Source organism: Channa argus, chromosome 21, assembly GCF_033026475.1.
Source record: "Channa argus isolate prfri chromosome 21, Channa argus male v1.0, whole genome shotgun sequence".
Taxonomy (NCBI): domain Eukaryota; kingdom Metazoa; phylum Chordata; class Actinopteri; order Anabantiformes; family Channidae; genus Channa; species Channa argus.
In genome coordinates, this window is record NC_090217.1 from 3,386,217 (window position 1) to 3,409,776 (window position 23,560).

Here is a 23,560-nt window from a genome sequence, read left to right on the forward strand (position 1 = left end):
CACCAATTATCCTCAACTCTGGTTAAGTTTAACCATTTACACGGGAGGAATGTGGTACCTTAAGCCCTACATAATTCCAAACAGCACTTCTCCCTCAGCACGATCGCTTTCAGTTTTTCGGTTTCCTCATTTGTGCTCTCTTTACGTTCATGTTCAACCAAATGTAAAGGACCACTGACATTATTTTGCTCGTGTGTGTGACATTGGAGACTCAAATATCAAGTCAGTAAGTAAAGGCTGGTCACCTGGAGAGGGAGAGGCTGACGAAAACCAAAATGTGTGTGTCTTCCTGTTTTGGGATCCCTGCCACTGGACTGCACTCTTACTTGAGAACAGGCCATTGAATGTATTTTCAAGCAAGGATAAAAGGAAAACTCAAAACCGTGCATGTAGTCTATTCACTGGTAACGCTCTTTAAAGGAAGGAGGAAAAAAAGACAGCAAAAAGAGTTGGAAAAGGGTGGAGGGGTGGAGCACTGCATAAATTTTACATACACAAGGCAGCAGACAAAGTGATTGTTGCTTCCCCCAAAACTTTTTTTCCCCTCTTCCAGAAAACACTTTCCTTGCTGAATAGGCACCTATTAGTGACTCCATTATGGGTACAGGGCTCTTGAATGGCTCCTCACTGTGCGTCTTTATCATAGTCAGGCTGTGAATACAGGCAGCCCCCTCCTCCTGCAGCCCAACCAAGCTCCTTACAGCATGTATTGATAGGTGCTGCTGATGATGGGTGAGGCAAAGAGGGGGGAGAGGTGGGCTGCCACTCTTACTCCCTGTTGTGTGCTCCAGGTGTGGTGGGTTAAGCATAGGAGCTCCGCAGGCCCTATTGTGCCGCACACTTTTTCTTTACCACTTGTTCCAATAAAAAATAAAAGATGGATGCAGTGTTTTACATGCATTAGCTGATCTCCATAATGCCATTCCCCCGCCCCCCACTGCACCTCAAAACAAGTCAGGCCTCTGGCGAATCGCTGCACACTGCCTCAGAGCCCTGTATTGTTGCTGGATTATTCAGGAGTTAGCTGAAAGAAAGAGACAGGGAGAGTGGGGTGTCTGTACTTTATCTCCAGGGGAGACAGGGGCTTCTTTAGAGGAGTGAGTTACTGCGGCGAAAAGCCTGAAAACACCTGCAGAAGACAAGCACAGCGTAGCCGAGGCAAGGAGCCCCCATTATCCGTCTTTACTTTTCTTGTCCCCCGTGCAAGCTACTGTAAACTAGCCTCTCCTGAAAGGGGGAACTTGCATTTATCACAAGCCTGTCACAACATTAGCAGCTCGCTCAGTCTGAGCAAACCCCGGCCGTATTGACGGACTCATCAGCGTGTCAGTGACTTCAGTCAGCAATGCAGAAAGAGCCAGAGCGAACAAACATCTTCGTGTGTCAGTGGAGGCAGCATTCATTCAAATCTAAAGTTATGTGTGTGCCCGCAGTTGACGGAAGGAGTCGAACAGACAGTTAGCAAGACTTTATGATGAATATGGAAGCATTGTTGGGCCATGCTTACCTCCACAGGGAACCATCTGCTCCCTGTCAATGCATCACCTGCTCGTCTGAGCCGTCTCCAGGGCAACAAGGGGCGGGGGGATTAGGAGAGGTTATGGTCTTTGATGGGAGGGGCCGGCGCTGGGGTCAGAGAGGAGGTTTGACTGAAGGGGGGTGATGGGAGAGAGGTAGGTGGTCGAATGTCGTCCTCTGCTGGTGGAACAAATGACAGCAGGGGTGTGAGGACACACTGTGTATGTGCTGTTAAAAAGCGTTTGGTGCATCTATTTAGCCTCAACAAGCAGCACATCAACATTTAATAAATGGTTTCGCACATATTAACTGTAAGCAGGTGGTTTGGTTTCATTAAATCACTGTTGGCACTGACACTAACATTTTTATACTCAGGCAATTCTGGCAAGGTTCACTATTGTTCCAAGTCTTGTGGATCTATGGAAATAGCTTAATACCACGTCCACAACTGATGCATTTCAATCCTTTTTTAGATGCGATAAGTAAGTACGTTTATACTTATTTCAGGACTGAGATAATCCTGAGGGCATTAAAAACTATATTGAAATTATAAAGTTCTAAAATTTTAGAACCTGCTATTCTTATAATGTACTCCAGTCAACTACACTACCCAGTATGACCTCAATAATAACCAGAGAGCAGAACTATCCCCTTTCTGAAAGCTGAGAAAACTGAGAAATGATAACATTGTGAAAGTAGAATTCATGGCAGAGCAGCTGTAATGGATTTTATCACATTGTACAGATGGACCTAATAAAGTGGCCCAGTCAGTATATGTTGTAGGAAGTTGTGCCAATTTAACTTTTCAAGGTGCAGTTCAGCCATTTCACACATGTTCTGTTTACCTGTCATGATAAGTGCTACTTAGCCCGTGCAAACAGTTGCAGTGACTCTGATAATATCGTTAGGCTTTTGTCTTGGCTTAAGCTTAAGATCTTTAACAAAAAGCCTGTGTCACAAGCCAGGAGGGGAGTTTCACACAAGTGGGCTTTGAGGAAGCAGGGTGGTATCTAAAGAGAGATGCTATCTAGATGCATTATAGGAAATGTGGGATCCAGTGTTCATGGAGCTTTACACATACAAGGAAGAAAAAAAAACATCTGGATCTCTCAGACTCTTTTGACCTTTTGACCACTTATGGGGTTTAGCATTTTACTTTGAAATCGACTCCTGGTTATCTGCTCTGCCACCTTTGACTGTATGTGTTTTATTTCAGTCCAGAATCAAGAATATCAGTAGCAATAAAGGTTATTTTAATATTAACATGCTTTCTCTGAATGTTGGTTAATAATATAACTTGATTGCAATCCTGAATGATTCTAGTACCAATACTCAAGTTAGCATGTCGATACTTATCTACAGTCTACTCTTCATTCTAACTGTATAATGTTAAGAAGAAATAAACTCTTGAACATTTGTCCTCAGTGAGGACATGGCTTGTTAAACTGGAGCTGTATTAGCAGCTGCAGAGTGACAGTCCCTCTGTGTGTGTTTGCTGTTAGCAGGTATTGTGTGACAAGCAGCATGAATGTCGATCAGTCAAGGAGTTCTCATTAACGTTTCCTCCGCCGACTGTAGATGTGAGGACAGCTCACCGGACAGTCACGTAGGTGGTAAAATACACAACTGCAGAGAAAATGTTAAGTTGTTGAGTTAATGTGTGACTTCGGGCCCTGTGGATGTGGATGCAGGGGCGGATCTAGAATTTCTTCTTAATGGGCTGACCAGGCTGGGGCTCATTCTCCAAATAGGGTGGCACACTTTTTAAGGCTATCAACTCAAATCTAACAACATTTTGGATATAATAAAATTTGTATTGATTATAATGTGCTTATAAGCGTTCAGTTTGTGGAATGTTAAATATGTAAATTGTCAAAGACATAGTATAAAAAACAGCTTGTTGTTATAGTGTGTTTCATTTACCTCGGAAGATGAAATTCAGAGCTTACAATTAGGTTGACCGGCTAGTTTACCATAACAACACCAGTTTATACCAATGCACTACGCAGTATTTTGTGGATAAAATATCCATAGATATCCAGTTCTATGTGTGGGACTGTTTCCTGTTTTCTGGGAACGGAGAAATTCTGACTTCTGAGTACAAATGGAAGACACCATTACTCAGATTTTGGGGTCGCGAGTGGCCCCTGAACTCTGGGCCCACTTTTGTCCTTCTAACCATAGCAGAGGGGACTGACTTTGAGTGTCCAAGTCACACACCCTCACTTTAAGTGAAACAGCTTTTTGTGCCTTCCGAGATACTTAATACTTTTTTATTATTAACGCAAAAAAAGTATATACAGCCAACCACTGTCCAGCTTTTTTTAGACACAACAAGAGAAGCGGTTTACAGAATGTTTAGCGAAATAATCTAAATGGAACTGCAAAAGCTGATCAAGAGGCAACACTTACTCAGCCATACCTCAGGGTCACTCACTCGTGACGTGAAGACAAAAAGCCCCTCAGGACTTATCTGCACGGAGTCGTTGGCTGCACTGGAACATCTCACCTGGAGCCTCCCTCCACACATCCTGCAGAGAAAGTCTGAGTGACAGGTGAAAGTAACCGCGGCTGCAGGCAGGAAGCACCTTTTGTGTTTGTTCAGAAAGCCGGGGAGGGTGGTGACCCAAGTCCCCCCGCTGACGAGATCATCAACCTGAGGGTAAGAACCCACCAGCAGGGAAAGACGGAGGGGGGATCTGGATTACGTTCTCTCCACATCGTCATAAGGCCCCACCAACCAGCACAACCTTAACACGTCATCCCCCCTCAAAACAACACACTGATCCAATCTCCATTTTTACCACTAACACGACAACCCAAACCGTAATTACACACACAGCTGTGTGTTCCACTTTACTTCATTGTTATCTGTTGCACACTTTGAAAAGGTGTTAAAACAGCTGCCAGGCCTTATGGGAAGATTTCTAACACTGTTTATCAGCGATTGCAGGCACCGGTTTGCTTCTGTTTAAATTAAAAATGAAATGATAACACATCATTCCCTCCTTTGAGTCTTCAGTATTTGACGGATTTCTTTTATTAAAGCTACAGCCGCCACAATCTAAGGATGTCAACAAAGCCTATGGGACAGGTAGGAGGGGTCATTTGATCAGGAAGATGCTATAGCAGCCTTGCTGTACAGTGATGCTAAAGGCTAATGTGGGCATGTGACGAACCTTCCAATGTTCTACTACAGAATGCTGACATTGGTATCGTATTAGTTTTTTTTTAGTTTCTTGGACAAATTAAAATGTTGCCCTGATGATGGGCACTGGATGTGGTAACAACAAATAATGGCAATGCATCCAATAGCTGAGTCAGAGGATCACTTTAACTGTGTCTGAGATATTTATGTCGGAGCAGAGGGCTGCACGGAGCAACCAACCAACACCCGAAGGCCATGGGCAAGATGGTGAAATGTCTCCTTCTTCCTTCGCATCTTAGCACCTTGTCCCTCTTAATATTCTCCTGACCTCGGCTCTAACTCCGACCGTTTCCCCACATGACATATTGACCATGGGAGAGTTTCTGTCAGGTCCACGTGTAGCAGAGCACCCGACCAGGGAAGGGAGGGATCTCCCTGGGTGTAAAATTTAATTATGCACCGGGTGAGCGTGTCTGTTGTGAGCAGCGGGCGAGTGGCTGCCCACTCCCAGCATGTGACAAGGGGGTTAAGAACCACAGAATAGCCTCCATTATACCGAGTGAGAACAGCCCATGTGGCTGGCTGCACGGTCCCTGTTCTCATTCACGCCCCCTTTTACCACTGCACTGCAGAAAACCTTGAAGTTTCTTTCTCTTTTCTCTGCGTCCACCCCCTTTCTTCCACCCCCCTCCCCGCTCTCTCTTGCTCTCAGAAAGGAGCCTCCACAATGCTGCTGTATAGGCTGAAGTGGATTCTTCAGCAACCCCGTGGACACTGCACATGTGGACGACATTCACAGGATGTCTGTCAACTAGTCTATTAATCAACGACGGCATGAAAGCACAATTAGGAATCTCACAACTCGATGAGCGATTGTCGTGTCTAAGCACCCCCCGCCACTCCTGCTGCATAGCTCTGCTACTGGTAATACAAGTCATTTTTGAGATGCACGTCACACTCAACACAATAAAGAGAGTCACGTTGATTAGAGAGTGTGCAGGTGGCTCAGGCACTGGATGTGTGTAAAGTGACTAAGTACATTTACCTCAATACTGTGACGTTTTGATGTATTTGACAGTATTTCCATGGTAGAACACGAGATTTGTTTGAGAAACTACTATGTATAATTAGTTTTCAGATTGACATTAAAACAAAACATTTCATAGATCCTCATTGTGACATTCACAAGCTACCCAGCAGTATGTAAAGTGATTCAATCATAAATATTAGATTCAAAACATATTTTCATCAAATAGTGTATCAGCTGAAACATGCAGCATAAAGTGATGAACCCATGAATGCATTAATAATTATAATCCCCCCCCCCACAAAATCATATTCACTGATGTGAAATGAGCCTATCTGCACAAAGAGTACTTTTGAGTTCCTCTGTCATTTTACTTAAGTAACTTTTAAATGCAGTGAATCTTACAGGGGCCCTGGTGATTCAGTGGTAGAGCATTGGTTTGGGCTACAGAAGACCGTGGGTTCGAATCCCACTCCACCAGGTGGGCACGCACAGGCTGGCGCCGAGCCCGAATAAAATTAAACGGGAGGGTTGAGGCAGGACTCATGCCAAGTCAACATGCGGAACATGTTCCGCTGTGGCGACCCCTGAAGGGACAAGCCGAAAGCCGTTGATCTTTTTAACAATTTGAGTGTGTGGGTTACAGGCTTTGTCAGTGTCTGCTAATTTTAATATCATACTATTTCACAGATGATATCCAGTACAGTCTGAACGGATTTAACAATTTGACTCTATTGTTAACCTGGAAACATCTGGTCTAGGAGGCAAAGCATACAGCTTTGTTGTCCCTATATAAGGCATGTGCTGTAAGGCAGAAGCCTAAAATTAACACACAAAAAGAAACGTTTATGAAAAAAAGAGCCTGTATTCACCAGTGGGTCTGGAATATGGTTATTGTGAGGTCATACCCTGATCCTGCCATGTGCATGCTATGTGTATATTTTAAATTCCTTTGAGGAATAGTTAACCCTCCTGCTGTTGTGTTGCTGTGGATCAGCTCTGCAACATTGTCTGTTAGAAAAGCGGATGCTGTTGTTGATATGGAGACATGTAAATTAAAGAAATGTCTTAGTGTCATAAACAGAGTCCCAAGACCTTCCAGTTCTCTAGTCCAGGTTTTTGGTTAAAAGCCTGAAATGAGGTCTGTAGTTAAAACAAGGCCAAGGTTACTAACAAGTGGCTAAATGAGACTACAGAGGTTGTCAGGAACATTAAATGTCATGATACTGGACACAGAGGCTCAGCGGCTCACTAATCCACCTTTAAAGCCTTGTTGAGTTTAATACTCACTATCACTAACTTTAGGAGGTCACTGTTAAAATAATGGTCTCTTTAGAAAAGTCCACTAATTCAAATTAAAAACTGGAAGTTTAATGCTATTGTGGTGACGTCCTGTTATAGCCTATTGTGGTTCATTTCTGTTAATATGTTGGCTTCATGAATCCTAAAAGGTGGGCGTTTATCTGGGAAGATTATCTTGCTGACCAAAACTTCTGTTTGTCACAGAGCTTATGTTCCACAATAATCCAAATGCCAGTGGAAAAAATCCTATTGACCTTTTTCTTGCGGGAACCAGGGTTGGCCTAGAAAAACTGTCCTACCTATGGCACTGTAGGGAGAACAGAGAGGCATCTACTTTATTTTAAATGTTCTTTCTTTTAACAGGAAGTGGAGGAACGGTCAGCATGTTTGCTTCAAAAACAATCAATGACATGGCTTTATATTGGCAGGCAGACACAATAAAAGTTGCACTGTGAAACATTTTCCACATGTTTTCTTTCAATAGAAATATGCCCCAACACTCATCATAAGCAGAAGATGTGCAGCAAAATCCTCCATTGATGCAGAAACATTAACCACTACTGGCGAGAGTGAGGCTCACTCTTCGGATCATTGGGGGAAGCTCTGATGCACAGCTTAGCAGAGTGTGAAAAGTGAAGTAAAGCTGTGTCAGAGCAGGGAGAGAGGGAGGACAGGGCAGGGAGGACAGGGCAGGGCGGACAGGACGGGTTCGGAGTATCTCGTTAATGTGCTTTAAAGGGCAACTTCACCGCTTTCTTTTGGCTCTAGTTTGGGGAATAGATGTAGATGAACGCCAACATTTTTTTTCCAGTTCAGTGTTTCATGTCGTTGGTTGACCTGCTGCTCAGAACTCCTGTGGATGACATCATCGGAACCCCGGATGATGTCATCTAGAGGAGTTTAGTCCCCAAACTAGAGCCTTAGGATACAAGTTGAAAATGATGAAGTTACACACTGTAACACCCTGGTATCGCTGTGTGTACAGTTACTGCAGGAAATGGAGAAATACTGCATTTCAACATTATTCCCCTCGCGAACTTGCTTTACTAGTTTAAGTTGCCTGATGATAATTTGAACTGAAAACTATCTTTGTCTCAGGAAAACAAAGGCCCTCTCGCAGAGTGAGCTTGTACAGGTACAACTGTGTATCGTAAAATGCCTGTCAGTGTCAGTAAGTAGCCGTGTGTAGTAAAAAGGATCAACCAATCATGTCTGATACCTGTGAGGACCAGCCACTGTAAAGGGGCCATGTTAAAGTACAAAGCAAACAGCATGTCTCCATTCCATGGTGCTTAACAGACACAGCATGTCACATGAACAGGTAGGCCCTGTCACATGCCCCCCCCCCATCTGACTCATGCACACATGATACTTATCCTTTGCACTGTGTTCACGTGTGCCTTTCTACTACCAGCGCTTAAGTCCATTTTTTTTGTCGTCCAATTATTCTTCACAATAATTTAAAGAAAAAAAAAAGCTGGAGTTGCATAACCATGACGGAGGCAACTTTTTAAAGTGAGAACAGCTGCATTGTGTAAAAGAGCTCATTTGTTTCCAATCTGAACCCATCAGACAACAAAGCTGACTTAGTGAGTCTGGGAATAATGCCCGATGCCCTGAAGAGCAGGCAGCGGTAAACACAGAGATAAATGAGGAACGGTCTTCCATCACCGTTAATGGCAGTAATATGACACAGTGGGGAGCTCTCCACCCACAGTACAATGTGACAAAGACGCTGGAACCTTGGCAGAGTTTTTTGAAGTGACATCCCAGATCGGATCTAGTGACGGTGAGCAGAGGAAACACAAAGCGGCCAATTTGAGTCCTGTGTAAGAAAATAATGGCTGCTACTGTATGGAATTCAATTAGGTTGATCAGCAATTAACTAATAGAATTTTTATAATTTTTTAAGCTGGCTAGGTTCTGTGAGGTATTTTAATTAAAGTTTTATGCTTTTGTTGTTGTAAACCCAATACACTGGGATGAAAGGCAATAAAATGACTTTATTTTAAATGAGAGCCAGGTGGATCTGCACAGTTGGTGATAATTAACTGTGGGCTTCACTGCTACAAGTGTCGCTTTCCATGTAGATTCACTGTTGATATAAAATATTTGATTAGTGCACATTTAGTTGTCCATTCGGATGGAACTCAACATTCTCTTCAACAGATTGAACACATAATAAATAAAGAATGAGGCAGTATTACCGGAAGTGCTCACAATGAAACATGATACATAGTAAAAAAACAAACAAACAGCACTAAATCAAAACTGGGCCTGTTCACATGCTTCCTGCTTTCCAGAGACACACACACACACACAAGTTGTACACATTTGTCTGGAACTACTCTTTACTCTTCTGTAAGCCTGACTTATTCTACGTGGTTAGGGTTAGACGAACATAATTGGGGGACACGAAATTGCTTCTCTGCACATGCACACAACAAAGTGAGTAGATGATCAACTAGTTACAGGTCAAACAATGGGAAAGAAACAGAACATTTCTAATTGAGTCGTTTGGTACAGGCACAGGTTTACTGAATTTCTTTGGCTGCACAGAGTCTGTGCAGATGTGAAAAGCATGACTTGGTCTGTCGTCTCTAAAAGTTCTGCACAACACAATCAGACTGGGTGGGAAAGTGATCTTAAGTTCCACAGATGAGCGCTGCTGCTGAGCAACTTTAAAGATTAGCTTGTCCAAATCTGAACATGTCAGCATTTAGAAACCATTGCTGTGACCTGGCAGCATGGTGAGCTCTCATCTTTGTTTGACTGGGGAACAATTATTTTTAAGTCTTTCAGTGCCAAAAGAATATGTTTTCATGTTGATCAATAGCAAATGAGTACATCTACTGTTCTTACAGTAAGAACAAATCAGAAGTTGCTTATCTACAGCTACAGCTATATGATCGCTTTAGTCAATACTTATCTTAGGTTAAATTATATACAAATGTCTATAAATTACTGTAGACAAGTAGAGCTGAAACACTCAATTTCTTAATTAGTTATTATTATTATTATTGTCTGTTTTAAAAAAGCAATAATGTGTAATAACAATTAATAAAGTTAAAAAGTAGCTCAACTTTAAGCCTTTACCACAGCAAAATGCTGGTTACACAATAAACTCGTAAAAGGTAAAACTAATTATAAGAGTTATTTGGTTTTAGACCAACACAGATCAGTAAATCATTATTTTTAATACAATATATTTTCCTTGCTATACAAAGATTTCAACGGAAGATGGTAATTATCCAAAATGTCAGCTTTTAAGATGGCAACCATATTACATTTTATTATTATTGTTGTTATTTTAAGAATATAACTTTTAATTTCACTTCGAAATTTTAGAATAGTTATTGTAGTGTTTGAAGTTCAAGTATTGGCTTCTTATTTGATCGTATTTCCGTCTTAATTTGTTTTAAAATCACTGTTGTTGTTTAGAAGTAGGTTTAATTATGTTATGCACGTTACTTGAAAATGTAAATCATTTCAGCATTTCACAGACAGCGGGGATGATATGTAAATATGATATTTTGGTAGTTGGACGCGCGTATTCTGTACTTTTACCTGTCGCCAGGTCACTCAGGCTGCACATGCGCACTAGCCCAGAGACGCACGGTCAGAGGAAGCGGGCCTGGCCAAAAAGATGGAAACAAAATAAAAGAAAAGAAAAGAATACCGCATACCTGGTGGGAACCTCAGCCCAGCGGTGGCCACCCCCGCTCCAGATGTGCCCGTCCTGTATCCAACAGTCCCGTGACAAACAGATGCAGAGGGGGGTGTGGTGTCACGTGGCCCGGAGTTAAAACGGAGAGCTTTTATAGACCGAAGCTGCTCACACAAATTCCTCCACAGCTCACGGTTCCGCTTCATCTTCACACGGACAGTTTTACCTAAGGAGGATGGACGCTGCGTTCAGGACAGTCAATGGAAACCACTGTCCAGAGACAGAGACAGAATCCTCAGGGACAAGGGTAAATCCGGCTCATTGTCTCAATCCCTGTTTGCTACAGTCATTTAAAACCTTGTCTTCATTTCTTAGGAACAGTTTTTATAATTTATGTTCTTTTGGCATGAAATTGTCATTTCACACAGGAAGACGCAACTTACTTCTTCTAATTGGAGCCAGTTTTTTTCACTAACAGTTGGTCAAAGCTGGAATATTCCAGGTACAACAGCAAACAAAGCACAGAAATGGCTCAGTGAGTAGAGGGGGCAAAAAACAAAACCTGCTGATGTTTGCAAAAAATGACAGTCTGTGCTGTCAAAATAGATCCTCTACACCTCATATATGTACAGGTGTTTGACTAGATATTTAGTTTGCAGTATGTTTAGGCTGTAAAAGCTGACTTTTGTGTCTATTAACAAAACTGTTAAAAATGCTAAATATTAATAGCAGCTTCTCTAACATGAGAATTTGCTTTCTTGCTTGATCCAGTGGGATAATAAATGTAACATTTTGGACCTGGGTTCTTTAAATTTAAATTGTTTACACCGTTTCCTGAGGATTAATAATCACTGATCGATAAAAGACCTGTGTGGCTTTGAAGTACGAGAAAGTCCTTTTCTGTTTATGCTGCAGTCAAAATTAATGACAAAATCCCAAATGTAAAGCTCCACGATTGGACACGTTAATGTCTCTGTGGTTTGTTAAAAAGCATGTGGTCGCTACAGGGGCCAGTGTCAAAAGGTTAAAGGTGTGATGGCTTGAGGCATTAAAGTCAGATGTTAGAAATGCAGAATGTCATGGCTTTACTCTACAGTTCATCTACTCTTTCTCACATATGGCTGAGCTTAAACAAAGACACAAAAATGAGCTCCAGGGCAACAATATGTGGGATTTCCTGTGCCTTTATGATCCTCTTGCAAGATGTGAGGCTTTGAAATCTTAGTGTGTTCACGTTTGGTTGTCAAATTTAGGGTTAAAAACACGCGCTCCTAGTCACAGAAGATCACACGGAGATCAAGATTCCTTCTGTGTGAACACTGGTAAAAGCTGCTCCCTTGAGATGCTGCAAGTGTCAAGGAAGTGTCCTAAGAAAACACATGAACTTCTGCACAACTCTGCTTCTTAGCTTGAACGGGTCTGTCTCAACAGAAGAGAAGGGGCTCCATGTACCTGGAGGAGGAGACCGACAAGAAGTCAGAAGTCATCTCCTGCATCTTTTTCTTGAAAGAGGAGGTTGGAGCTTTGGCCAGGACCCTGCGGCTCTTTGAGGTAAGCTTTACCACTCCGCTGACGCTTCTGCTGAACTTCAAGTGATCAAGAGCGGGTTTTTACACTCGCTGCTCGTGACTATCATGAGCTGTGGTATTATCTACTAGTGGTCCCCGGGGCCCACGCACAGTAAAACTGACACCATTATTAGAGGATCTATTCTTTCTCCCAGACTTTAAAGTAGGTTCACAGATAACATGTCACAAGGGAAAATAGTGCTGCGTCTGTTCAGAAAGCCAGGAGCAACATTTACAAGAAGTTCCCCCCTACAGTTAACAACCGACCAAAGAAGGAATGTTAATTCAGAGCTGGCATGATTTGGACTGTTTGTGGTAAAACTAACCACTCCAAGATGTGGCTAAAACACATTTTTGGATTTTTTTTGTTTTTTTTCTCTCACTGGATTCGAAGGAATCCAACACTTTTAATAATGAATAAGCTAAATGTTGAAAGGAAGCATTCAACATATTTGCTTCCTGAGAATAAGGCCCTAACATCCCAATACAGCCACATCAAGCCACACAAGATCACAAAAAGAAAAAGACGACTTTACGACTTTACTCACTCACACGGGAATTATCAGTTATTTGTTCATGAGCGACGCACATCACATCACGTTCTTACTGTGCATTAAGATGCTAAAATATAAGGGCACAGAAAGACAAAGACAAAAGTTAAATAACAACAGCAGCAAACGGACACAACAAAAAAGTTAAAGTAGTATTTTTTAAAACATTGGCATTTTTTGATAATTGCTAGCTTTCAAAATATAATGTCATTTTCAAAAACAGTAATGCTAATGCCTTCAGGCCATAAGAGCCACACAACGGCCACACTGTGGCTCTTCATCCAATATAAGGCCAAATCCAGCAGCCGTTAGCTTAGCTTAGCATACAGACTGGAGTCGGGGGACAATAGCCAGACGGGCTCTGTCCAAAGAAATGGCACCTCTAACCTATGTTTAGAAATTATTGACATTTGACAGCTTTGCATAGGGTTATATGCCAGAATACTTCTTATGTGCGAACTATAAAAAGGCAAGTAGCAGAAATTTCACTCACCAACTAAAAAAAGGGACGATTTTAACATTTTGCTCTTTGTTGTTTTGCTGGCTTCATGTTGAATGAACTTTTCATTATATTTTTCACACAAAAGCAAATATTGTTTGAAATGTGAAAAATACTGAACAGGAGGAGTGGACCGACCTTCCTCAGGTCACCTTTTTAAAGTCACTCATTGACAAAAGAATGAACAAAACAAGATTCACAAACAGAAAAGCTTATTTTGATCCGTGCGATATTAACATGTTACAGCATTACGACATCTAGTTTAATGATTTTGGCATAGTTTTCATGCTCTCTGGCCTTTTCTGACCCCTCAAAGCTTATCGCATCAGTCGTGTGCAAACATGGAAGGCAGCTCTTTCATCCACAAACACACATCGTCCAGGTGAAGCAGTCAAACACTGGACTGCTAGAAAATTCTCCTGATCGCTCACTAGCAGCTCACAGTGGTAAACTAAAAAAAACATAAAGCTGCAATGACTGATCATTGCAGCTTTATCATTGCATTGATTTAAAAAAAAAAAAAGGAATTAGCATCTTTTGTTGATAATCGTTTCTTTAAAAAAAAATTTTAATTATATATAATTCACCCATTGTGAGATGTGATGTACAAATCTATATATTTGGATTCTGAAGTGCTGGTAAAACAAAAATTTTTGTTTGTACATACAACTTATAGTTTGCTATAGATTGAACTACTCCGTACTAGTTAATATTACTAACTACGATATTAAAGGGATACCAAATAATTTAATAAAATACCATCATAAAGTTGACTCATAAGACAGATTGGAAGGACAACAATTAAAATAAATGCAGCAGAGAAAGAGCTTTCAGTCCTCAGTATGGGTCTGGATCCTACATTTATCTAAATGCAACTCAAGCATGTAGTTTGTTGTCACCCACTCTGCCCCCTAAATGCCCCCTAAATGCCCCCCATGCCACACTATACATCTCCACAGCAGACGATAATACATTAGTAATAGTAAAATGCATTTTGTAAAACTTTGGTAGATTCCATATTGAATCTGACGTGTAATTGTTAATCTGAGTTGAGGATCGAAATGCTTGCAACCACGAAGTCTGTGTTTTCTATTCTTTTATCAATCTAAACTGTCAGTGTGTACGTGACAGGATGAAGTCTGGAAGTAAACAAGGGTGGGCTGCACCTCCATTATTTAATCTTCAACATTGATAACCTATCAAGGTTCCAGTTTGCTCTTCTTGTGGGCAAAACACAAAGTGTATCTGTAGACAAGGTTTAAGGTAAAGCCAAAGGAAAAAAAAAAGAAAAATCCAAAGACAGAGATTTTTTAGCTGTAAGTAGAGACCACAATCAATACTAAACACGTGCCAAATGCTGTAGCCAACATCAGGGTCCTCTCTGAACCTATGAGCTGCCACTTTCCTGATCCTCCCCCTGCTCCACCCCCGCTCTCCTCTTCTTCTCAGATTTTCTATAAACCAGGCTAAATAACTCCCCCCCCAACCCCCCCACCCCCAACAACAACCATCAGCATATCCCTTTTTGCTGCAATAACACATGCTGAGGCCCCTAAAACCACGGCTTTGACGAGAACTCACTGCACTGCTCTATGGATCCATGTGCTAACATTTATGCAAGCAGCCACGGCATCTATCACATGTTCATTTCCATCGTGGGAACGTCTAATCTCCGTATTTCATTCAGAAAGTCGCCCACTAAAAATGACACGCGGTTTTATCCGACCGGGACCCTGCGCACATGTGACACTGCAGTGTGGTTTTCACGTGACGACTCAGAGCTGCGGACTGACCTTAGCTCTGCGCCCCAGTCTGGCCAAGAGAAGGGTAAATGTCCCCTTCCTCACAGGGGAGGGTTGGCTCAGAGGGGTACAGAAATCTGACGAGTGACCCCTTCATGTTACAGCGTTTGGAGTTGCTTACGTTAAGCTGGACAAGTCCACCCGAAGCCCCACACGGCCCTTAGGTTGGTATGCCAAATAAGATACAGATGGGAGAGAGTAGGAGGCCCTGCTGCTCACACTCTCCTTTCTACTTAGCCTATAGTAGACAGAAAAAAAAAAAACCTGTCCTTCTCCCTAGAAGTTAACATTAACACAAGCACATTTTTGATCGCAGCTGTCACTTAAAGACGGTGTGTTTTCCAACACATGCCAGAGCTTTCTGCATTGTGGATATAATGAAGAACATGCCAGTTGTGTCAAAAAAAAAAAAAAACAGTCTAGAAAAACCCCAGGGACAATGTGAATGCTGCAGAATGAGAAGGGTGATTTACGTATTTAACTGTTTGACTGACAGAATCACTACAGTGTCCCCTGAATGCCTTTTCTGTGCCAGTCCAGGCAGTTTGCAGAAAGAACAGAGAGTTCGAGGCAGCTGTTACCTGAGGTCAGTGTGGATTCCAATAAGTCTGGTTAAATGGCCATGAATTTAGTAGCCACACAGCCCCCTCTAGTGGGGAAACGCAGATAGTGCTGCGGCCTGGTGCAGCAAAAACATGCAGTGAATCACCAGGTCTCTAATTTTTCGTTTTTAATAAAATTCTTGCTGTTGACAAATGAAAGTTCACTTAAATATAGCTGCTAAACGGCTACATCAACAACAATCATCAGCTCAGCTCTCACCTCAAGACTCCTCTGACTTTTCACTTCGGCAGGAGAAGGGCATCAACCTGACGCACATCGAATCCCGGCCATCCCAAATGAACAAAGGCCAGTATGAGTTCTTTATCAATGTGGACTCCAGCTGCTCCCAGGCCCTCGATGAGGTCATCAACAGCCTGCGCACACAAATCAGTGGCCATGTGCTTGAGCTTTCGCGTAACAAAGAGAAGGACACAGGTGAGTGACTGTAGGTGACTGTACTAAAATGATGTACGCAAACAAACGAATAAAAAGGTTTTAAAAACAGGTGGTTGACTAGAATCAGAAATGGGTTTGTTCCCATGCGCAGACTTATTGTCTTAGGACACCAAATGAGCACAAAGATGAGTAAACGGACACAGTGAGACTTGGAAACTCAAAAGAGCTGCACTAACATGACACAACTGATGAGGCCCAGTGTTAAACCTCACTCTAGTTGTATATGACTTATGTGTTTGTTATACTGTTTAAAGTAAAATAGTGAATAATTAGTGATGTTACACACCAGCTCAGTATACAGGAATGTAATTTAAGACACGAGTTACATTACCTGCAGAAGCTCTTGGTTTTCATTCTGTTATAAATCCAGTTCTCCCTTTACACCACAGCACTTTCTCCCCTCACGAAAAGTTAAAACTCTCTCTTGAATTTCAAAGAAATCCAACGCAAAACAATGGTTCATCTGCTGTCTAGGCCTGTTAGCATCCTGTTACACAGCTCTGTAATTATTGAAATTGAAATATATTTGAACAATAAAGTTCAAGAAAATGTGACGGTAAGAAAGAAAAGTTTAACTTTCTGTGTGCTGAAAAAAGACCTGTCCAATCTACCGAACTTCAAATAGAATGAAGGACTACAGTTTTTCCATACCCTACCTGATTTATTAAGCAAATTATTGGTTCTAAATTCAACTTAACTTCAATTCCAATACAGTAGTTAAGGTTTTTAAGTCTGGGCCAACGTGGTGGACTGCCGTCCCTAGAGATGCACAGCTAGCATGGCTACAGAAAAAAAAAAAAAATCAAATGAAAGGGAGACCGATTTAGCTGAAGCCATCCATTTATCAGCTGAGCACAGCACCGGCGGTTTATGACCCCCCCCCCTTCCCAGCCAGACTTGGTAATGGACAGCCAGCGTCGCCGATGAGACTGATGGCCCATCGCACACATTCAGACCCCTTTATTAGTTGTTTCCAGAATGACATTAGTTTAACTTCTGAGGACCAACAGGCCTGGCATGAACAGAAGAGCTCTGTGTCTCAGCCCCAGACTAACACAGGACAGGAGAACATGCCAAGGTCACGGCAGGCTGAGACAGACAGGGCCACCATGGATCCTTCTTTGACCCCTGCCTCAACACTGTGGTCTACTGGTCAGGGTCAAGTGAAGAAGTAGATATTTATGGCTTGTTTTTTGGGATGATCTGTTTATGGAGAAGCCTGGCAGAGACCTATTGTCTTCCTGGGGCCTCAGGGTGGACCACACTGCACAAATGTAGATTGATGATTGGGCCCTAGTGTTGTTTGAGGGTCATAAATTCATATGAGCAAGCAGATGCCTCTCGATCCCTGTTCTGCTGAGTGTCAAAATGGCAAAAATCCTACAGGCCAAACATCATCTACATTACATCAGTACCAATTTGTACGTCACTTATTTATATCAGTTGGTCAGTAAAATGTGACAGAAAAATAGCTTTTACATATTTGTTTTTGAGTTCGACCCTAAACAGAGCTGCAACTATTTAATCAATCCAATAGTTTCTCTCGCTAAATATGAGCAAACATTTAGTTCACTGTGAACTAAACGTACGTTGTTCGGTAAGAGAAGTCACTGCCTTGGACTTCACCTTTCTATAGGTACTTTTAGAGGTTCAGGAGGTTAAAATGATTTTGTCCAACCAATAGAGAGACAAACAAATCCTCACTGGGACATGGTCATATTTGGTATTTGCGCCCGAACAATGGATTATTGAAATGAATTTATTTAATTGCCTAATTATTTCAGCTCTACACAATATGGCATTAAATGTCTCACGGGAAGAGAAAGTCCAAACTCGTGCTCAGTAAAAAGTAATTGTTGTACAAACATTAAACATTTCACTGATTTGTCAGTGTACTTGCCTTTGTGCAGAAGTTTGGGCAGTGAATGCTTCATTGATTTGACCTGTATAAATACATGTTGAATAAAAACAGAAATTACCACTGTTTAATAACTGTTATTATCCTCCAGTGCCCTGGTTCCCTAATGACATCCAGGACTTGGACCGCTTTGCCAACCAGATCCTCAGTTACGGCTCTGAGCTGGATGCGGATCACCCAGTAAGCACTGACTCATCCATCACTGTCTGTTTGCCACATCCTGCCTCTGCATTTGTGTGAATGCATGTCCACTCACGCCCACACGACTTATGAAAGACGGGGCGGCTGCTGAGATGACAGGCCACACTCGGCCGTCTATTCTAATGGAAACTATGTAGACACACAAATTGATGTCATTGCTTTAATTGAGCCCCTATAATTATAGATAATTGCTCCCTTTTGCCACCGGCATTAAAGCAAAATGTATTCATCATGAGCTAAAACACCCTACAAAGGCTTCATTTGAATATGTATTATTAGAGATGAAGTGCATAATGCTGGCCACAGGGTTTAGCCTTAGCACAGGATTTCCACTCTTTGATTTAGCTGAGTGGCCAGGCTGCAATCATGAGATCTAAGAGGGCTTTCCTTTGTGTGTGTGTGTGTGTGTGTGTGTGTGTGTGTGTGTGTTTTCAGGGCTTCACAGACCCAGTATACAGAGCCCGCAGGAAGGAGTTTGCCGACATTGCCTACAACTACAAACAGTAAGCATTCGTAAAGTTTTCATTCTCAGTCTCACTCTGTTTTGGTCCATTGTCCAAGCAAAATGTTACGGAAGAATAATCATGAAGATTATTACAGCGAGCCAGTGGTAGATTTACATAGCCTTGGTCTTTGTGTGTATAATTGAGAAGTATTATTCACAGGCACTACAAAGAGCACTGAACCTACATTTACATGGCTGTGTGTGATCCTGGTAAGAAGTGCTGCAGTGCTGTCCAAAAAAATTAAAACTATGAAAGTTTGCTATTCACAGCATTATTAACATGCCCGATGTAGGAAACTAGAGGACTTGATTAACGGATTTTAGCATAAGAAAAATAGACAATTATTTCCTAATAATAAAAAAAAAAGTCCATAGAAAAGCATATTCTTTAACAAAATAATCACTAGATTCGAGAAATTTACCAATTCTCTCACGTACAGGTTTTCAATAAGGTGTAATTTGTGCAAGGTTTTGGAGCAGAAAACAAATGTCCTGTTTGTAACGACTGATATTGGTCATCAACTCATTCTTTGTCTCATGGATCTACACACAGCCTTCGGTACCACTGACCACGATTTAGACCTTTTAGAACGTCATGAAACTCGGAGCGGGTATTAATGGCATAGCTTTACGTGGACGGCACCCAGATCTAGTTCAACGATAACGTCGCTCATTTTCTAAATTAACAGTATGTTCTACAATTCTCATATAGAGACTAAAAGAAAGCATTTCCTCGACTCATGTTTAATGTCCGTGAAACACAACCCCAGTAGAATAATGGCGAATCGGAGCATTTGGGGATTGTTGAAAAAGTTAATCTTCTTAAAATGCAAACAATTATCTGATTATTGCTAATCCCTTTTAACTTTTGGACTCTTAGATCCTCTCAGAAAAACATAAAATCAATGGTCCAGTTGTGTTTTCATTTTAATGATCAGATCCTTCCTCTCTGCCACGAATCTAGGAACAGTTTTACACTTTCATCTCCCATTGATGAGATTACTGTAATACAATTGTCTCTGGTATTAATACTGCCATCAATCTTCTGTCCACAACGTATTCAAAACAAACAAAAAAAACTGAATACATTTTAAATTCTTCGTCCTTGTTTAATTGCTTAATAATTTGAATTTAACTTTTATAGTTTTTTTTTTTGTTTGTTTTATTGCCTCTACATTCAGGGCGTTAAACAAGCCCACAAAAAGTTTCTCTACACAAAGAGTAATAAAATAAACTTGAGCCTTTGTCCCAGTGGCCAAGTCATCCCCAGGGTGGAGTACACGGAGGAGGAAAAGGCCACATGGGGCACGGTGTTCAAGGAGCTGAAGACTCTGTACCCAACTCACGCCTGTCGTGAGCACAACCGTGTCTTCCCACTGCTGGAAAAATACTGTGGCTACAGGCAGGACAACATCCCACAGCTGGAAGACGTTTCCCGCTTTCTGCAGTGTAAGTCCTGTTGGGTCCCCGGAACATTACATCTGTTCATCGTCTGTTATGTAACTTAGGTCAAATGTATAAATCCTAATTTACAAAGGACTGAAATGTTGTAAATGTAGAGCTATGTTTCCATGTTTCCGTTGACCTTATGACTCACATGTGGAACGGGTTCTTACCCACTTATTGATCCATGTGAACCCAACAGCAAAACTGCAGGTCACCATCCTCTGCTGTTATGTGTTTACTACCCCAGAGTTTTCTTGAAATACGTATATTGCAGTTATCTTGAAAAAATTCTAAAAAAGAACATTTTCTTTTAATGACTGGTGAGATTGAAAGCTATAAAACCATTCTAAACATGCCTTTTACCTGAGTCATCCAGTGTATGCAACATCTCCTTATTCAGGAGGCAGGACTAGTTCAAGCCCCCCACCCCTCACTAAACACACTTATTCAACACAACCACTCACCCTTGGTTCATCTGTCTATTCCCTCTGCTGCAGCGTGTACAGGTTTCCGGCTTCGTCCGGTTGCCGGCCTGCTCTCATCCCGGGACTTCCTCGCTGGCCTCGCCTTCCGTGTCTTCCACTCCACGCAGTACATACGTCACGGCTCCAAGCCCAGATACACACCTGAACCGTGAGTGTCTCAACACCATCGTTAAAAAAAAAAGGAAAAATACATTGAGTAATTTTCGATTCCTTCACAGAGATGTCTGCCACGAGCTCCTGGGACATGTTCCATTGTTTGCTGATCCTAATTTTGCCCAGTTCTCACAGGTAATTAAGTGTCAGGAAATGATCCCTATAGATGTTGCAGTTGATGTTTTATGCATTTATGAAATCTTGTTTTCGTATTGTCTTTGTTTTAAATAATACAATGCATTAACTATGCACCGTCTATGATTTCTCATAGAGCAGTGTAGTAGTCTGTTGTGTAATTCTGGGATGCTAAAAAATATATGTAACACATGCCATTCTAGGCCTTTTTATTCACTGGTCTGTTGTCTGTGACTCTCCATTGTAGGAAATTGGACTTGCCTCTCTGGGTGCCCCTGATGAGTACATTGAGAAACTTGCTACTGTGAGTACTGGGCACAAGATAAGTGATAAGAAAGTAACTGCACACTGCTTTCATCTAGGCTATGATTATTAACACAGGGGTCATGTGAATAGCTCTGGTTTAATATATTCATATTTGAAAGTTTTAAAGCACAAGACTATGTAACTTTTGTGTCCCCCAGTGCTAAAGCTAAAATGCTAAACTATTATAAACAAAAGTGGAAAAGCTCTATAAAGTCTGCAAACTGACTTATTATTAGCATTAGGCACCATAAGCTAATGGCCATACCAGCTTCATTTCTTTTCTTAAACATTTAATAGTTCCGCTTCGATCTGTCTGAGATTTTTGCCACCATGACAATGAGCAACAATAACTGATTTTGTGGGTCAACAAGTAGAAAATCATATGTGAGCATCCCGGCTGACCCTGCAATCACCTCTGTTGCACTGGGGTGCAGCAATAATGTCAGACCTGAGCTCATCAAACAAAACTTACTGCGTATAAATCATCATTTTACTAACCTTACATTTGTCCTCAGGTGTATTGGTTCACTGTGGAGTTTGGCCTGTGTAAGCAAGGCTCAGAGATCAAAGCTTATGGAGCTGGCTTGCTTTCATCATTTGGAGAGCTGCAGGTAAGAGGCTGATGTTGTAACACATTCGCTTGGTTGCAGAGCCACAGGGGCGCAGGCTGTGGGTTAGTGGTCCACGTTGATCCAGGTTTAATGTGTCACTGGGGGAGTCGGTCTGCCTGTCCAGCAGGGTGCGGGTAAAGTGGTTCACTGGGTAAATGTAGACAGACCGAGGATGAGCCGATCAATAAAGAGGTCACAAGTTACATCAGCAGAGGATGTGCACTCTGTCAAAGCACATCACCAGAAAACCCTGAATCCCACTGCACTTCCTGTTTACTATAATGGCTGTGATGAGAATAGAGACACGGTAAAAGCTCAGCATTAAATACATTTTCTTCTTGCAGTACTGCTTAACAGACAAGCCCAAACTCCAGCCTTTTGACCCCGACAAGACCAGCCTCCAGAAATACCCGATCACAGAGTACCAGCCCGCTTACTTTGTTGCAGAAAGCTTCGAGGATGCCAAGGAGAAAGTGAGGTACGAACACGTTCTTTCCCTAATGTTTTGAGGTGTATATGTGCAGTAGGTTGAGATTGCAGGGCTAAAACTGATTATGATTAAACTGTCCACAGGAAATTTGCGGCCACCATCCCACGGCCTTTCACAGTGCGCTACAACCCCTACACGCAGAGCATCGAAGTCCTGGACAACACCCTGCAGCTCAGAAACCTGGCTGACAGCATCAGGAGTATGCATCCCCTTTACATCAGCTATATGTGTGCTAAAAATCCTGCAAGATAAAATGAAATAATTTAAAGCACAGCTTATCAACTGTAACCATCTTATTATATCTTTGAATTATCATTAAATACTGTAACTGCTATGCAGGCAGTGAAAAATATCTAAATATCTAATACACAACCCAAACCGTTTTATTTTGACTCCATTTGACTTTGAGTGTTGGAGTGATGTAAAAAAACAAACAAACTGATATATAACTGAATATGAATCACTCACAGATGTGAGCTTGATGTGTTGTTACTTGATTTGATTAGAGACAAAGGACAGAATAACTCTTAAGAGTCGCCTCAGGGTCCACCCATCTATTAAAACTATAATATGTGTTTTTCTTTTTCCTATCTCAGGTGAGGTGGGGAAACTGTGCGAAGCCCTGCGGAAACTGGAATAATTGCATGAATAATGTGAGCTGATGCACCTGACGACCTTTTCTTCAGCGCCGTGGTCGTTAGTTAATTTGACTGCAGGGCTCTTGCTGTTATGCTTAGCATGCTTGCAAATGAGCCCTCTCTGTATTACACAAATATGCAATCTATGTATTAAAGCAGATACACAATTGTAATCCAATAAGTAGGAAGCATTCATATTAGTTAGGTGAAGAAAGTCTGAAATAATGTGTAACACTTTAAAATGTTACTGTCAACTTTTGAGCATAAATGTTATGTTAAGAAATAAGAGGGTTTTTTTTCCATCCACATCTCTTTACTGACTAATTCTTTTAATATGATACAAACGAATATTTACCTGTGCATGCCGAACCTAAAGACACATTGACAGATAATTTGTTTCATTGTGCATCATTTAAAAAAAATAAATCTCTCCCCTCTTGGACTTTACTCTTGTACTTGCTGCTTTATACTTCCACATCACATTACCGGAGAATAAGTTACTTACTAAATATGTCAATTTAGTAAATGTCA

The 23,560-nt window shown here is 41.6% G+C and overlaps 2 protein-coding genes across 4 annotated transcripts in view; one reads left to right on the forward strand and one right to left on the reverse strand.

The window, feature by feature from the left end:
- LOC137106941 (uncharacterized) overlaps positions 1-1,694 on the reverse strand; it is a 57,479-nt gene extending 55,785 nt beyond the window's left edge. The window contains exon 1 of the mRNA XM_067491027.1: positions 1,508-1,694. The gene's annotated coding sequence lies outside the window, so the exon portion shown is untranslated. The remainder of the gene's footprint in view (positions 1-1,507) is intronic.
- Positions 1,695-10,809: 9,115 nt separating this feature from the next.
- On the forward strand, positions 10,810-23,476 carry pah (phenylalanine hydroxylase). 3 transcript variants are annotated; one of them, XM_067490125.1, is made up of 13 exons: positions 10,810-10,969; positions 12,094-12,213; positions 15,937-16,120; positions 18,151-18,239; positions 18,696-18,763; positions 20,018-20,214; positions 20,709-20,844; positions 20,915-20,984; positions 21,232-21,288; positions 21,806-21,901; positions 22,246-22,379; positions 22,475-22,590; positions 22,988-23,476. In XM_067490125.1, exons 1-13 carry the CDS (start codon positions 10,898-10,900, stop codon positions 23,029-23,031), a joined length of 1,383 nt encoding a protein of 460 aa, XP_067346226.1. In that variant the 5' UTR covers positions 10,810-10,897; the 3' UTR covers positions 23,032-23,476. The 3 variants fall into 3 exon arrangements, with proteins under 3 accessions (XP_067346226.1, XP_067346227.1, XP_067346228.1); XM_067490126.1 differs by lacking the exon at positions 21,806-21,901; XM_067490127.1 differs by lacking the exon at positions 12,094-12,213 and having other exon boundaries at positions 10,813-10,969.
- Positions 23,477-23,560: the final 84 nt, after the last annotated feature.